This window comes from Dreissena polymorpha, chromosome 6, assembly GCF_020536995.1.
Source record: "Dreissena polymorpha isolate Duluth1 chromosome 6, UMN_Dpol_1.0, whole genome shotgun sequence".
Lineage (NCBI taxonomy): Eukaryota > Metazoa > Mollusca > Bivalvia > Myida > Dreissenidae > Dreissena > Dreissena polymorpha.
Window position 1 is genome coordinate 14068521 of NC_068360.1, and position 17253 is coordinate 14085773.

The 17253-nt window shown below is 37.4% G+C and overlaps 1 protein-coding gene across 2 annotated transcripts; it reads left to right on the forward strand.

Moving 5' to 3' along the window:
- Positions 1-1251: 1251 nt before the first annotated feature.
- On the forward strand, positions 1252-16919 carry LOC127836517 (serine/threonine-protein kinase Pink1, mitochondrial-like). 2 transcript variants are annotated; one of them, XM_052363162.1, is made up of 9 exons: positions 1252-1277; positions 5869-6052; positions 6933-7157; positions 8138-8284; positions 9708-9855; positions 12495-12674; positions 13561-14379; positions 14796-15271; positions 15869-16919. In XM_052363162.1, exons 3-7 carry the CDS (start codon positions 7151-7153, stop codon positions 13580-13582), a joined length of 504 nt encoding a protein of 167 aa, XP_052219122.1. In that variant the 5' UTR covers positions 1252-1277; positions 5869-6052; positions 6933-7150; the 3' UTR covers positions 13583-14379; positions 14796-15271; positions 15869-16919. The 2 variants fall into 2 exon arrangements, with proteins under 2 accessions (XP_052219122.1, XP_052219124.1); XM_052363164.1 differs by lacking the exons at positions 1252-1277; positions 5869-6052; positions 6933-7157; ... (1 more) ...; positions 9708-9855; positions 12495-12674 and having other exon boundaries at positions 13583-14379; positions 14796-15079.
- The last annotated feature ends 334 nt before the right edge of the window (positions 16920-17253 follow it).

A 17253-nucleotide genomic window follows, 5' to 3' on the forward strand; every position in this document is an offset into this window, starting at 1 on the left:
ATATGGAATTTTTACACCCATTATTGCTGCTTCTTCCTGTATTTGCGCGATGATTATCTGAACTATTAACTTAATGACGCTATATTTTTAAATCTTTTTCTATAAAGAAGGAATGTAGTTGACACTTGTTTGTAGTTTCATTTTATCGTTCGTCAAAAAGTTGTAACTCTGTTGCTCTGGTATCTTCAATACCATTGAGTAATTAAATTGTAATTAAATTGAATGCGTTTTAATTCCCTTTTATTATTGTTTGATTTGAGTTACAATGCTATGACGTTAAATTTTATTTACACTTAAATGTATTATGAATATTGTTGGGCCAAGTGTGCGGTTGAGCGCTCTATAACCGGTTTAAACCCCCAATGCTTTGCATTGACCGTTTCAAGGCGGTGACCCCAGCTTTATTCATATTTTGTGTTTATGTTGGTTTGTTTTGTGCTGTATTGTGCTGTTTTGTACTGTTTGGGCAATCGGTCACTTGCCTTAAATAAAGGACCAACTAATTGTTTTTAATGAAAATTCAATACTGCTCCAGCAGCTGGAGTTTCACTTCTTTATATAATATACTGACCATAATGAAATTAGACATTGAACCCAACCAGAAAGACACTATATTACACAGTGGCATGCTTTGGTGGCATGAAGGTGCCATTAAAAATATTTTTTCTTTACGTGCGTACAGAAAGCTACTCACGTGCGAAACTAAATGTTTCCATGTGCCGAATATCTAACAATTCTACTGTTGATAGATCTTTGCATGGGCGCACGAAAGCGACTACGTGTAAGCAAATATGGCCATTCACTTATAGAACCTACACATGCACACGCGAAGAACTGCACGTGTATACGTAAAGACTTTTCCGTGCGTATGAAGTAATCAATGTATCTATCAAGATCTATGTGTATTTATAGATCTTTGAATAAGCTGTGTGTGTGCGAGTCAGGTTTTCACATGCGGCCGTACGCGTTTTTCGATGACAAGTTGAATTGTTCAATATCAAATTAATTGTAAAGACATGCACGTAACCAACATGTTTCTCGTTTTTCTGCAACCATTTATCATGTAATTAGCATATAACATGTAACTTGTTATTATCTGACATGTTAAAGTTCACCACAGCTTTTTGAGCGAACCTCGCGCGTGCACCTTCCGATCGGCTCGGCGTTGCTAAACAGCGAGAAACACGTAAGCACAGCTCGTATAGGAACTCACATAGCAGTGATTCATTCTTACAGGCTACCAATTGTCTGCAACTCCTCCAGTGAATCAGCCTCAGGTAATTGTTTTGATTTGCTTTTCGTTTCTGGTGCTCTTTCTGTTTAGGGTCGACCAATTTCTTTGATTTGCGATTTCCTTAAATTTCGCAAGTGAATCACAAACAATTAAATTATTTGTTCAATACTAATCACACTTCTACTAAATTGAAAGGCGTTTTTCCCGAACTAAATAGAAAATTAAAGCTACGTAAGGTTACCCATTTTTTGCAATTGTGCTTGTAAATAATGATCACCTATATTGAATCGTGATTTGTACAATGCACACATATCCAGTGTCTCAAAGTTAAAGTTGTAAACAATAGTTTTAAAACTTCTAGATATTATTTAGCTTAAAAGCGGCAAGCGTACAGAGACACTTTCAAGTCAGTTTCCTGGGAATAACTAGTATTCGACTATTTTTGGAAATATTAGTTGAGTTCGACTCGAGCAGTGGACCGAAAAGGAACATCCCAGATATAAGGCCGAAACCATGAGTCGCTCTGTGAAAACGGGATATAATGCATGTGCTTACTGTGTCGTCCAAGGTTAGCCTGTGCAGTTCACAAAGGCTCATCAAAGATGACACTTTCGTCCTAACTGGATTTTATCTAAGAAATGAAAATATAAGTACGAAGCACTTGGGTTCAACTTCTCTGTGCCAAAGACTTAGTAGGCCAGAATCAGGCGGAAAATAGAACATGCAACCCTCTAAGTGCTGTGGACATGTTGTGCCATCCGGTCGAAATCGTCTTTATATTGTCACATAGTGTGGCTCCTTGTGGTAATAAAAATGGTAGTATGCATATAATTCAGTATAATAACTGTAAAGCTTAAAGATCGCATTTAATCTAGTTCGCCTTACTGTGCACTTAGTGTGGTTTCATTTACTTTCATTTAAGTGCAGACTTAATGTGCCCACACATTGGAAATTAAAGCCTTAGCATTATACAATATATTTGTTGTATTAACTGTCTTACCATGTAATCGTCATCGGAATCATTTGATTGCAACGGGAAAAATGCTCACGAGGCCTTTACTGATGTAGATTTATTAAATGATTGGATTTACTAGTATGTAGATTTACTCTTTTACTAGATTCCAACCTTAGTGAATACATAATATTCTGCTATAAAATTAATGACTGCATGTGTACGTCATTTTGCTATAAGTTACAATTAAACAAATTGATTATCCTGATTGTTAATATTAATTACCCCCCCCCCCCCCCTTATTATGCTTGTTTGATGTTGAAGTTCATCAAAGTTTAGTAGAGTGTAGAACTTGAACGCGGTTTTGATGAAGAACTGAGCTGAGCTCAAGTGACGCAATATTTGTTAATGCTTTTTCGAGGTGAAAGAAATTTGACTGGCTGCCTTGTTATGTTGTCAACATTGGACACCGTACGCTGAAATTTAACTTACCTAGCCTGACTGAACTTGTACACTGGTACCTAGAATAAGTAAACAACATATTAAGTTTGAAATTTATTGCATCATTCAATAGTAACAACAGTGTTGATTGCATAACAATGCAATAAGAAGATGCTCAGTGGGGACATAAAAACTAATCACCCCTTCTGATAACCCTCTCTTGATTGCAAAACATCAGATGGACCCAGTGTTCACATTTGTGACATTGCATCGACTTGACAAACACAACAGATGCACTGTTATGTACTTCAACAGGTGTGAACAGGTTACACACGCAGCATACATCAGTGTCTGAGTCATCCTGGTCACTTTCTGACATGGCACTTTGATCAACCCTTGACTGAATAGCTGATCCAGATGGTCCAGGTTGAGGGTCGTGCTGGGTTGCAAATTTTTCTGGTGCTTAGACTGCTCATGGTCCCTCATTGTTTTAAGAACTGGATCTAAAGGGATTGCCCTACCATTAACTATGTTGCTGAGGTACTTCCTTTTTATGGTTTTGCTGTCATTTGGCTTGGGTACAGCTGCTTTGCGTTTGACAAAATTCCTTAGCAGTAGGTTGAGTTTCACTCTGTGGTGCTGGCATCGCAGGGCTTGAATGTAGGACCTCTAAAGGCTTGAAGTGGGATGCATCAACAACTGATGGATTGTAGGGATGTATGTCTGTTTTTTGGAAAGATGTTTGTAGGTTACTAGCAGAGAGTGCCTTTGAATATGCCTGACACCCAAGACTACAAACGTTGTAGTGGGTTATACTCTTCCCACAGTTTGCTCCCATAAACTGATGGCACACAGAGATGTAGACAGGTTCAAAAGGTCCAAAGCATTCCACATCTAATGGTTGTAGCATCTGGCTGGTGTGAGCAGGCAGTATGAACAAAATCACGTTATGTTCACTTTCCCAGTCAATTAAACCAAGGTTTACATGAGACTTATGACCATCATACAGCAGGAGAACAGGTTTGTCTGGGGAACGTTCAGGCAAGTACTTCAGAAGATGTTCTTCAATGTATTTGCGAAACACGCTGGCTGCTATTGCTCCAACCAGATTCAGACTCAGTTCCATCAGCACCAATGCAACCTCCTTCCAATAATTTCGAACGCATTCTGGCCCCTGAAAAAAAAAAATATGGTGGCATACTATACCCCAATGCGTTGCTACATCCAATCACAGTGACGATCGTTCTGGAACCAGATGTAACGGCAGGAACTTTGGACTCAGTGGCCACTACTTAATATGGAGTATGTGACGTAGACAGGCCCTTCTCGTCTATATTGTAGACTCTTTCTGGTTTGTTCTTCAAACAATACTTATCCAGAATAGACCCCAGTTCGGTATAATATCTGGTCACTGACTCCATGTTGATGGCCTTGGTCCGTTGCAATTCAAGACCACGAGGTTTGAAAACTTTAAGTTTCGTCCACCTTAACATAAATCCACGGAACCATTTCAACAATAGAGGGTGGGTCCGTTTTTCTAGGTAGACAGCATACTCCGAGGCCATGGTAACACCTTCAGCCCGCCCATAGCCATATCCACACTCTGCCATGGTATTGATGTGTTCCACAAGATGGGCTTCCTCCTCTTTGGAAAACATCGGTTGAGGACCAAAATGTGCTCTTGCCGGATTCACTTTGCCCTTCAGCATGTGCCTCAGGGATGCTTCAGGTACCCCAAACTATCTGGCAGTTGTTCTGATTCGGGCTCCTGTCTGTCTGATGTGTATAAAGGCAGCATTCATAAAAGTGGGTAAATAACACCGGTACTTCCCTTGTGGGCTCTGGAAATAAAATTACATTTGAATCCAATTAGGGTGTGTGTGCAGTGCTATTCATTTAACGCGTACACCTTACACGATGGCTTAAAATAACTGAATTGACGTAATCCATCACATGACAGTCAAGTGATCTATGAATGAAACAAATACCCCTTGCAGACGAACATTCGTCATTTTTTCCACGATGAATTTAAGTAAATAATATAAAGTTCAGTTGTGATTTAGTAAAATCTCTCAAAATTACATTGAAATACATTAAATGCATCTATTCTTACATTTGAATCTCTCAATTTCCACAGGTTTTCCGCAAGCGATAGCGAGTACGTGTTTACTATGATTGATATCGAAATAAGGTAAGCGGAAGTCGCTTGTGTATAAATACTGAGAAAAACAAAAATGGCGCCCAAATAGGTCCGCGTCAAAACAGGTCACTCGACGATTTATATATCATAAGAGAAAAGGTATCCAACGATGATTTCACAGGTGTATTGAATAACACAATGCAAAAGCGTGAAAGATCAAACAATGCACAAATATGTCAATGTGGTTGCCAGCAGGAAGCGTCCATCTATGATTAAACACCTTTTATTTGATGAAAATCCACTAAGTATGTTAAAAACTGCTAAAAGTTTCACGAAAACGACCCCAAAATCGAAGTGTGTAATTCTCGACGTCCAAATGTCAGAAATGAAGGAAGGCGATTTTTGGTCGATTTTTCACAATAAAACAATAAAACCCCATAGTCATCAACCAAAGCATTCCCCCAAACAAGGAAAGTTAGATAAATTTAGTTTCGAATGAAAATTATCTGAAAGTTAAAATAAAATGAGCACTGAATCAGGTCATTTCAGCATTAAAAGGAATGAACCGGTAATACAATATTGTCAGTGATTTTCTTCATAACCTGTAAGACTTAACAGTCAATCAGCGCTCAGACAGCCAAATGCGTGGAGGTGTATACAATAACTGTTCTTTATTATCATTTATTGGTTAAACGCCTTGAAAGGAAGCCTTTATAGTGTAAATATGATATTTGGCAAGAAGTTATGACAGCCAAAACACACTATTCTCAACTCTCTAAAGTATGTCGCAGCTGGTTTTGAAAAAATATCTAAATGATCTACATCTTTTCGAAGGCTTATTGTATGTGTGTAAATTGTCTTCCCAGATTAGCCTCTGAAGTATGCAACGGCTAATCAGGGTGGACTATTCAGCTTCTTTGGTATGTTTTGTTAAAAGGAAGTCTTTTCTTCTGGAAAATCTAGTTTGGGTGGAGATTCAACTTCCTGATTAGCCTTTGCATATTGCACAAGATAACCTTGGGTTACACTTTGTGCACATGCAATTAAACCCTTTTTCGCAGAGGGCAACGCTTATCAAAATGTATTTTTATATCATAGCAGGACTTTATTCACGTGAAGAACTAGTAAGATGGCCTGGGGCCGCCATCATTCAGTCTCCTGGTTCAAGACCTGTCCCTGGCACACTTCGAGATCGGCCGCCACATCAGACAGGGATGAAACGCGGCAGTGTATGAGGCCAGGCGGAAATCTGCTGTGGCTGTTGTCACAGAATCCGAAGAAACAGGTAGAATCATGGTTGGAGTAGGTTATACAATTCATAATGGCTGTTATTGAATTTAAAAACCTCCATTCTTTGTTCAATTGTGAAGTCAGAAAGTATTACTAACCCTTTCCCACTCTGAGGCAAAGTGAAAATGGCTATATATAAAACCAGAACAACCTGCGAGTAATCCGCAGTCTGTTCCGGTTTAATGCTGTTTGCTGCTATTCAGTATCTTTAGGTTAGAAATGAAGCCTTAAAAACTTGAATCAAGTAAGTAAGATCTTAAATTAAGTAAAACTTTCTAAGGGAATACAAATGCGTCAAAGAGCGTTTATAAGGGGTAAAGGGTAAACGAGATAATTTGTTGAAAACATGAGAAGCACTCAGGGAAAACCTAATGCATGTGTGTTAAGTTTTGTCCCAGATTAGTTGTTGAATTCTGCACAGGCTAATCAGAGACAACCCCTCGCAGAACACTCCTCTAAACAAAAGTCCATAAAAGGCAGAAAATGTTGACCCTAATTAGCGTGTGCAAACTGCACATGCTTATCTTGAACAATACTTAATACTTTATGCAAATGCAGCAAAACCTGTTTCCCAGAGCAGGGCTCGTATATTTTACTATTTTGTTTGGGAATATACCTTAAATAAAGCCTAAAATAAACTGTATACAAATAACAATGGCAATCTTTGGCCAAAAAAGGTTTATCTGAATAATGCATATTTCAATGTATCTGTCATTTAAAACCTCAAAAAGTAATGTAAATGGAAAATTGATGAGCATTGTGTATAACTTTTTTAAGAGTTGTTGTTTTTCAAATGAGTTTCATGTTTATTTATTTCATTTTTATTGCAAGAAATTAGGAAAATACATTTTATTTATTTTTACTTGACCTCAAAGATGCAGAATCGGCAATCGACAACGAAGATTCAGATGCAGAAAGCGACATAACAGTGCTGTCCTCGACTAGCGAAGATGCCAGCACCCCCGTCATATTCTCCGTTCATGAGTATGGTGATCATTGGCACATCAGCGGTGGCAGCGATGTCGAGAGTGATGTTTTGGTACTGGACTGGACAGATGATGACGTGGATATTGATTACATAGATATAAATAACATGGAAGGTATATATATTTTAAGATATATGTTAGCCTCTCTATTTGAAAATTGGGTTTAGTACATGTGCGTATTATTTTTTGATTAGCCAATGCAGTCCGCACAGGATAATCAAGTACGGCAACTTTCTGCTTTAATGGAATTTTTCGTGTAAAACAGTAAAGAAGTCTTTTCTTAATAAAAATCCAATATAGGCAGAAAGTGTAGTCACTGATGACACTAGCAAGTCCGTTTTCCCATAACAATACTCACTTATTTGTTTATATTGTGATGTTTTTTTACTGCATGTTAGTGACTTATTGAAATGACTTGTGATGTGTTGGCATCTTTGTAAAATGGGGTTTTGTTTCAATTAGAGCCAATAAATTCTAGTTGAAGTTTGACAGATGTTTTCATTGTTAATTATAATAAAGAAAACAAACTTGCATATCATGCACTACGGATTTAGGAAGACTTAAAAGATGGCACTGGGTCTTTGAAGGGGCATGGGGTCTGTAAAGGGTCAGTGGTCCTAAAAACGGGCCCGGTGACCTCTTTCGTAAAAAATAGTACGGTGGTTTACTTTATATATTGTGAGTGACTTAATGTGATGTTTCCATTTAAGTACTTATATTCAATAATCCATTCAGCATATGTTCAATGAGGTATGTTCTTTAGTGAAAATGATTTGATGTAAATATCAAGTATTACTGCATTTTATTTAATAAAATCATCAATAGCCAATACAAATAAAATTGGGTTTTAACTATTACGAGAACATTCACAAATGTATAAGGGGAAAAAAGGTGTGATTTATACTAGTATTTTGAAAAGGTGGGACATACAAATGTAAGCACCCTCTCCCTGCCCTGCAGCTGTAGCTAAATCCTTATGTGCTCTGTTCAACGAATACCAAGAAGTTTCAGCCTCTGTTTCCTTCCAATGCAAACATACTAAGTACTGATGGTGTTTTAAATTCTATAACAATATCAATGTGTGTTTATTGTAGAGAGCCTAGCAAGTCAGACCCTTCCCCTCTCAATTGCAAATATCATAGAAGGAATAGAAACATTGGATAATACACAGATGTTGCCTGGAGGTGACAATGAGAGTAAAACCATAATGCACGAGTTGTTGGATTCAGTTGAACAGACTGGTAAACGTTTAACAGTAATTTCAATAGCTTTCGAAAATATTTAATATTTGTAAATACTCTGCAAATGATTCGCATATTCGTAAGTGAAATACTATGCAAACAACACAAATTGTGGGATAAAAATATATTTTGAAATAAGCTTCATTGCTTCATTTGCATTAAAAAGATGCAAGGCAGATTATTTGCAGAAATCCAAAGTGAGAGAATTTCAAAATGATTGTATCAAGTAGAAAGATTCTGCTTTAATTGAACACATACTTGTTATTGTTTTTAAATATCCTCGAAGGCCCGAATTCCGTGGGGGTCCGAATTCCGGTGACATTTGTTTTTGTCTCGTATCGCGAGAGTTAAGATGACGTCACGCACGCGCAGTTCGGTAAATATTGACAGATGTCAACGCAACTATCACCTGCGAAAAGACGCTCGAAATGAGACCAAAACAGGTAACACTCGTGTATAATGTTTCTCACGCGTTAATTTGTATGTTTTCTACTATTCCTAATTCATGGCCCCCTTTAAACCCCTTTATTTGGTCACAAACTCGCTTTTAAACATGTGACAGTCCGTTTGCATTGTCGGCTGGAGTTGACTCGTAGAAGTAGACCGGAAGTTTTCGTTTTTTCAATTAGGCCAACCTATTTTTTCTATTAGGTTGCTGGTCATATCCCTAAGACTACTTTTTCATATTTTTTCAGTTATATGCAATTAATTGCTGAATGGTCCCTATCACTTTCTCTGCTTTTACAATTTCTAATTCAGGCAAAGCCAAAACATTTGAAAGGAGGGTCCAGAAAAACAGTTTAAAGAGTTATTTTAAAAGAATATTTATAAGTTGGAGCTCTAAGGAGGGGTGACACTTTACTCTATTTGTGTTGTGATAAGGAAGAAAAAACGAATGAAAATACAAATGCATAAACTAATTGTTAATAAGTTTATATATTTTGACTGTTATAAAAAAAAATTAAAGAATATTTCCAAGTTAAAAAAAATATACAGAAAAACTAATAAATAGCAGTTGCTTGGCCAAAATACACCATAAGGTTTGAGTAATTTCCCTTTGAATGACGTCACCGGAATTAGGTCCTCTCTAAAAAATGGCAGACAGCTTCGACCAGGGCTACTTTACGAAGCCGAATCCTATTTATTTAATCACATATTTGCCAAATTCGGTTTGGTAAATGTAAATAGAGGATTATTCCATCAAGGTATGTACACAATTTTTTGTTGTGCTTGTTTACTTTCACTTCTTTTTAAAAATCGGTTCTTACCCCCACGGAATTCGGGCCTTCGATGATATTATACCATCATTTTACACAAAGAATTACCTTACCATAATTCAGATTCCCTGAAATCATAAGGCTCATTTGTTTTGCTAAGGACAAATCTGAGTGGTAAAGAGTTAAGCATGTTTGTTTTGTTATAGACACTGGACAGGAGGTTGATCTGGCCATCAAGATGATGTTCAACTATCACGTGAACTCCAATGCTGATGCGATACTTCGGGAGATGGAGAAAGAAACTGTGCCAGCACTTGTCAGCCATCCTGGTGAACAAGTAATGTGGGATACTGAGTATGTGGGAAAACAGTTTTGCAGGATAGTGGGTATGTGTTGGAAAAACAGTTATGTTGGATAGTAGATACCTCAGAAAACAGTCGTGTGGGATACTGGGTATGTGGGAAAAACAGTTATGTGGGATACTGGGTATGTGGGGAAAACAGTTGTGTGGGAAACTGGGTATATGGAGAAAACAGTTTTGTGGGATACTGGAATATGTGGGGGAAACAGTTGTGTGGGATACTGGGTATGTGGGGAACACAGTTACGTCAGATACTTGGTATGTGGGGAAAACAGTAATGTCGGATACTGGGTATGTGGGAAAACAGTTACGTCGGATACTAGGTATGTGGGGAAAACAGTTGTGTGGGATACTGTGTATGTGGGGAAAACAGTTATGTGGGATAGTGGGTATGTGGAGAACACAGTTATGTGAGATACTTGGTATGTGGGGAAAACAGTTATGTCAGATACTTGGTATGTGGGGAAAACAGTTATGTCGGATAGTGGGTATGTGGAGAACACAGTTATGTGGGATACTGGGTGTGTGGAGAAAACAGTTATGTGAGATACTTGGTATGTGGGGAAAACAGTTATGTCAGATACTTGGTATGAGGGAAAACAGTTATGTCAGATACTTGGTATGTGGAGAAAACAGTTATGTCAGATACTTGGTATTTAGGGAAAACAGTTATGTCAGATACTTGGTATGTGGGGAAAACAGTTATGTCAAATAGTGGGTATGTGAAGAACACAGTTACGTGGGATACTGGGTATGTGGGAAAAACAGTTATGTGATATACTTGGTATGTGGAGAAAACAGTTATGTCAGATACTTGTTATGTCGGGAAAACAGTTATGTCGGATACTGGGTATGTGGGGAAAACAGTTATGTGGGATAGTGGGTATTTGGCGAAAAAAGCTATGTCAGATACTTGGTATGTGGGGAAAACAGTTATGTCAGATACTTGGTATGTGGGGAAAACAGTAATCTCGGATACTGGGTATGTGGGGAAAATAGTTGTGTGAGATACTGGGTATGTGGGGAAAACAGTTATGTCAGATACTTGGGGAATAACCAATAATTTAGCTTCAATTGGAAAACTCGTTTTATTGCTTGTGCGCAAGTATCTTCCCAGATAAGCCTGTGCAGTCCTCATGACAATTTTGGGACGACACTTTTCGCTCAAACTGTATTTTCTCATAGAGAAGACTTCCTTTAATAAATAAATACCATGAAAGGGTCGTATCCTGTGTGGACCGCACAGACTAATCAGGGATTACATTGTATGCATGTGCATTAAGACCCATTTTCCAAGAGCAAGGCACATTTTCTTGTATCTTTATATCAATGCGTGAAGACGTCGATCCCATATGTATGAATGTTTGTGTCAGTTTCTTGTTTTAAGGTAATGTGTGTTTGTGAAAGATTTACGCATTGACAGACATTATATAAATATTACATGTCTGACAGGGTGACAGTAAATTTGTCAACTTGAGGAAATACTGTCAACCGAGGCGAAGTGACAGTATTTTTCCGAAAGTTGACAAATTTACTGTCACCCTGTCAGACATGTAATATTTATTTTTTTTATAACGAACAAACTATTCAAATATGAACAATTTATATGAACCATGAACAATTTTAATATTCAATAATTGTATTTAATTTCAGCAATGAACAACCATTAATATGTTGAATGGTTCAGATTTTCGGGCCGAGCAAAATGAACTTCGCTTTATTTGGAACCGACCTAGTAATCGATTAATTCCATCAATTTTTTTAGTCGTCAGTTATTTCTTTAAAAATATATTACCGAACCAGCTTTCCGTAGCTCTATTAATTTTTATTTTCATCACTTGATTACGCAATTTATGACGTACTCGTGTGACGTCATTTCGGTGACGAAACATTTTGGGACAACAATATGGACGTGGTGTTTTTTAACAGTAAAATACTGCGCATGCCCGAATGGGAGAGTATAATTTTTTACCATTCCGCACGTGATTGCTAAGGGAGCGGGCGACAGTATATTTTGGACAGTAATTTGTTTCCTGCTGGTGGCACGTGATTGCTAAGGTAGCGGGCGACAGTATTTTTTAGAAAGTAATTTTTTTCCCGCTGGGTCTGACTGTATGTATTTCTATGTCACGATGCCTATGGGAGTTTAGCATTGTGAATAAAAGTGAGGTATAATAAAATGAAATGAAAATTGAAAGTGATAAGATAGACTGCTTTATGATAAGTAATATGTTCAGGGCTGGTATTCAACAAACACTTCTTAGTTTGGCTTAAGAATACAGAATATTGTTTAAATTGGAATTGTCAAGTATTGCTATAGTTTTAGTCATACTTGGAATTAACCACATCTGTCTACATCATTCTTCATACAGAATATTTTCTTAATGAAATACCTGTTATTACCAGTGGTAACCTGTATATTCAAACGATGTATGTATTTTTCTTGGTTGTAAGTCTATTCTGTATTTCTTAGTCTTAAAATTAGATTGGTAAATACCGGCAAAAGTCTTGAAACTATTTTTTACTTGTCTAAAAATAACAATGATTTAACTTAATCGTCAGACAGTTAAGTGGTGTTTTTTTTAAACATTTGTCAACATTATGCAGAAATAATCAATCAATTTTCATGCAGCCACAAAGTGCGGAAGAAAAAGTTACCACCTCATCCAAACATCGTGACAATGTTGGGATTGTTTGTGGATCAGGTCCCAAACCTTCTTGATAACGTGTTGAACTATCCTGCCGCCTTGCCGCAGAGAATCCACGCTGAGGGAATAGGCAGAAACATGACTCTATTTCTAGTTATGAAGAAGTAAGCATATCTTGTCTGAGGATATCACTTCTCCCACAATGGTGCCTATGATTTGGCCATGTGATGTTTATAACATAGCTCATGAAATCATTAACCCAAACAAGCAAAGTTTAAATTGGGCATCACTCATTTACTGAGCCTTTCAGAAATAAAGTATAAAATCAAGGTTTATTTTAAATTCAAGACAAACAATAAGCGCATGAATCAAGGGGTCGATTGTACGCAAGTAACTGGTGTGGAATAAGTGAGAAAAATATTAACTGGTGTTCCAAATTGCAGCCTAGGCTGATTTTTTAATGTTTTCTTCCACACTTTTGAAAGGTTTGTACATTTACCTTAATTGACATTATCCTTTTACGCAGGATGATTTACTGATATCAATTTTACTTCGGTTAAAATTCTGTAGATGCATTGTCAATATTTAATATTTGTTGAAGACTTTATACGCAAGTGCCTTATTGTTTGAGATTTACTTGTATGTGCATTGTATGTGCAAGTTTAGGTCATGTATACGGTTTTCTCAGTACCGGTAGTTTTCATGGAAAGGTGGACTCAACAAACATCATACCTTGCATTTACATAAAGATGCTTCCAACAGGCAATCACAATAATCAGCTATTGGCCACAACTTTGAACACCAGTTAATATTTTTCTCACTTATGCCAGACAAATTACTTGCATGCAATCTATCTCCAGTGTATGCCATTTTTTCATAGAAACAAGCATATATAAAGAAAACCATGTAATTTAAGATGTTCACCTTTTCATTACCACTCACCATGACTGTCATTTAGATGTCTTAGAACTTCCAAAGTTGTCTTATGGCGACATTTGTGAATAAATTACTGAAATTTCATTTAATAATCTGTTGTACCAATGTTATCAGGTACCCAACGACCTCACTATGAAAGAGATGCTGGCTTTGTTTACCCAGTTACTGGAGGGGGTCGCGCACATGTGTTCTCACGAGATCGCCCACCGGGATATGAAGTGTGACAACATCCTACTGGACATTGACGCAGATGCCCGTCCTAGAAATAGCACCCAAAGATTGTTGGAAGTTCCTAAGAAATTGAAATTTAATTTAGGACCATAATGAAGTTTTAAAGCCTTCATTTTAAGATTCTAATGAGCAGCAACCAACATTAACACGCAACAGACTGCAAGTTACTTGCAGGCTGTTCTGGTTTAATTCTGGTTGTATATAGCAATATACACTTTTCCTCTGAGCGGGAAAGAATTGATAAAAACTGGTATATCAGTTTTACCTTTCTAACTGTATTATGAGTTATGGCTACACATATATATATGGAATCTTGATTTCATGACATCTGATCTGCTTAATTAATTGAAATGTTTAATTATTTTTAAAATAAATAATTTCGTTTCTTTTTTGTTGTTGATATTTTGCTGCCTGAAATTTGATTTCCTACATTATGTGTACTGCACAGGCTTATCTATGATGAGACATAATGCACATGCATTACGCCCTGTTTTCTCACAGTTTGTTTATATTATTTTTGTTAACGCCAGAAAATTTTGTCATTCATTGTTTCAGTTTAAAACTGCTTTTTTCAGATGGTACCCCTAACCTGGTGATAAGTGATTTGGTTGCTGTCTGGCAGACGACACATATGGCTTTGTGTTGCCCTACACCACTGATCTTATAGACAGGGGATGCAACACTGCTCTCATGGCACCAGAGGTAGGAGTTACCTTCTTTTATTTACTGATCGTATAGACATGGGAGGCAACACTGCTCTCATGGCACCAGCGGTAGGATTTACCTTCCTTGATTCACTGATCTTATTGACATGGGAGGCATCTCTCTTTCATGTCACCAGAGGTAGGAGTAACCTTCCTTTATACACTGATCTTATAGACAAGGGAGGCAACACTGTTCTCATGGCAACAGAGGTAGGAGTAACCTTCATTGATTCACTGATCTTATTGACATGGGAGGCATCTCTCTTTCATGTCACCAGAGATAGGAGTAACCTTCATTTATACACTGATCCTATATACAGGGGAGGCAACACTGCTCGCATGGCACGAATTAAAAACTGCTTACATGTATGCGCAGATTTTTTAAAACTAAAATTATGTTATATTTGTCTCCAGGTAGCTACAGCTGAACCTGGCAGATTCGTCCAGTTGGATTATCGGAAGGCGGACGCATGGAGTGCAGGCGCCGTAGCGTATGAGGTCTTTGGGGCAGACAACCGTTTCTACAACATTGGCCATGGGAGGCTAGACAGTCGCAGCTATATGCTGGACGAGTTACTCCCCTTGTCTGATTATGTGCCTGATGTAGTGCAGAGAGTGGTGGCCGCCCTGCTGGAAAGAGAATCAAAGAACGTGCAATGTGAAATATTGGCCTTGTTCTTGAATAACGGGGATTACATGTAACTAATGTGTGTTAAGTGGCGTATCAGATTAGCCTGTGCACTCACATTTATGACTCAATATTGATCAAACTTAGTCAGAATGTTTACCTCGACAATGTTTGAATATGGGTCGTGTGCATTCAAAACGTATGTCCCCAGGTCAAATGTTAGAAGAATATTGTGTCCATTCTTGATGGCACAATTATACAGGTATAGACTCAATTCAGATGAAACTTTGACAAAATTTTATCTTTGCTATATGTAGTTTATTCTAACACGGCACGTGCCAAATTTCATATAAACAAAGAAGAAAGTCGTCTATGGGTTGTTATGCAATAATTATGGGCGGAGCTTATTCACTGAAAGCACGCACTGTAACTAAACAAAACATGCCGATACATTTTTCGCCAGCGTAATAATCCGGTATTTTATGAATGATTTAATCCCTACGCATCTAAACTTCCGGCCGTGGGTTATTCGACAACAAACGTAAACGAATTATTTCTTAAATTTAATTTCTGGGTCAAATGTGTCCGAAAACAAAGTGACAAGGTCAAATCTGAGAAACTCAATCTTGATGAACCTTGGTTCGTAGGTTTATTAGGAAAATACTAAGGTCAAGTTTACATCTGGGTCACATAACATGTACCAAAACTAGGTCCCAATGGCAAGTTTGCTTATTTTATCTTATATTTTCGTTTATCTTTTCCAAACTTGACACTAGTGCTTACCAACAACTCTCATTTGCAAAATGACTGTCGGTTGAGAACCCTTCACCAATAACATTTGTTAATTGTTACATTTCAGAGACCCACTGCACGGCAGGCAGCAGACATTGTTCACCTTTTGCTCTTGGCGCCTTCCGATTGGTTGTTACCATGCGGCGGGATTCCAAGGTCAACGATCAGGTGGTGGATTGTCACCATGGCAACAGACGTTCACCTGGGGAAGAAGTCAACGCTGCGAGAGATGAAAGGTGTTTCCTGGACCACTTGAACATCAACAGCCTATTGAATGCTTTCAGTTACGGTGGGATGAACATTATCAGTAAATAAATTTAATGATGGGTAGGAGTTACATTTTTTTAGATATTTAGTAAGCTTTCATGTGTTTTTGTGCTGTCTTTTAAAAGAGTAGTGACATTTTGATTGAAGCTTTGCTCTGGAAAATCAGGTCTTAAATGTTGTGCTATAAGTGTCTTCTCAGATTATCCTGTGCAGTCCGCATAGGCTAAAAGAGACACACTATCTGTTTGATTTGATTGTTTTTTAAAAAAAGATTTTTTTTAACCGAAAAAGTCCATCAAAGCAGAAAGTTTCATGCCTGATTATCATACTTAACGCGCATGCATTTAGCCCCATTTTCCTAGAGAGCACTTCATTAAGATGGCAGTGTTCAGGAAATAGAAAGAAAAAGAGACATTATAAGACCAAAGAATCAAGTTACTGGAGAAACATTACAACGAGAGCGCCGATGGCGTTGAAAGACTATTTGAAAGATAGAGGGAAATAGTTCCTTCTGTGAATGTTTCTAAACCCTTGTAAGTGAAATTTTCTAAGACCATTTTCAGAAAAGAAAATATATTGCGTTTGTAAAAAATTATATTTCTTCTTTTAACAATCAGCCAAAATTGATAACAGGGCGAAGACACGTGAGTAGCAGAATTAAAGAACGAGGCTTAACTTGTATCCATTTATAATAGTTCCACGCAACGCCGCGTCTGATTTCAACCATTCACTGTTTTGAACATTCTGCGACGTAATGGTCTTGTCAACAAAAGATGAGATTGTCAAAATTAGCAGTAATGTGTACTCCCCATTTTAATTGTTATTTCATTAAATAAATGTTCTTGATTGAAGTACTTGTTTCATTCAATTGTTTACACACATTTTACATTCTTCGTTTGAGCCTTTTTTATCGCGTTTTTTATCAAAGATCAATCAATAATCTTGTTTATTGATAGATCTGTTGTTTTTTTATTGCGCCTGTGTTCAGCACAAACCTAATATCTTGTTGTGATCAGATACTGTGCCAACAAATATTAAATAACAACAAGTTTTCATAAGCCACGGGCAACAGATGTCTGGTCATAAAACATTATTGATGAAAACTACATGCAGAAATGTCTTCTTCTGGTAGTAGTATTGCGTACTCATTTTTAGGACTAATTTAGCCCCAGATACTTAAATTGA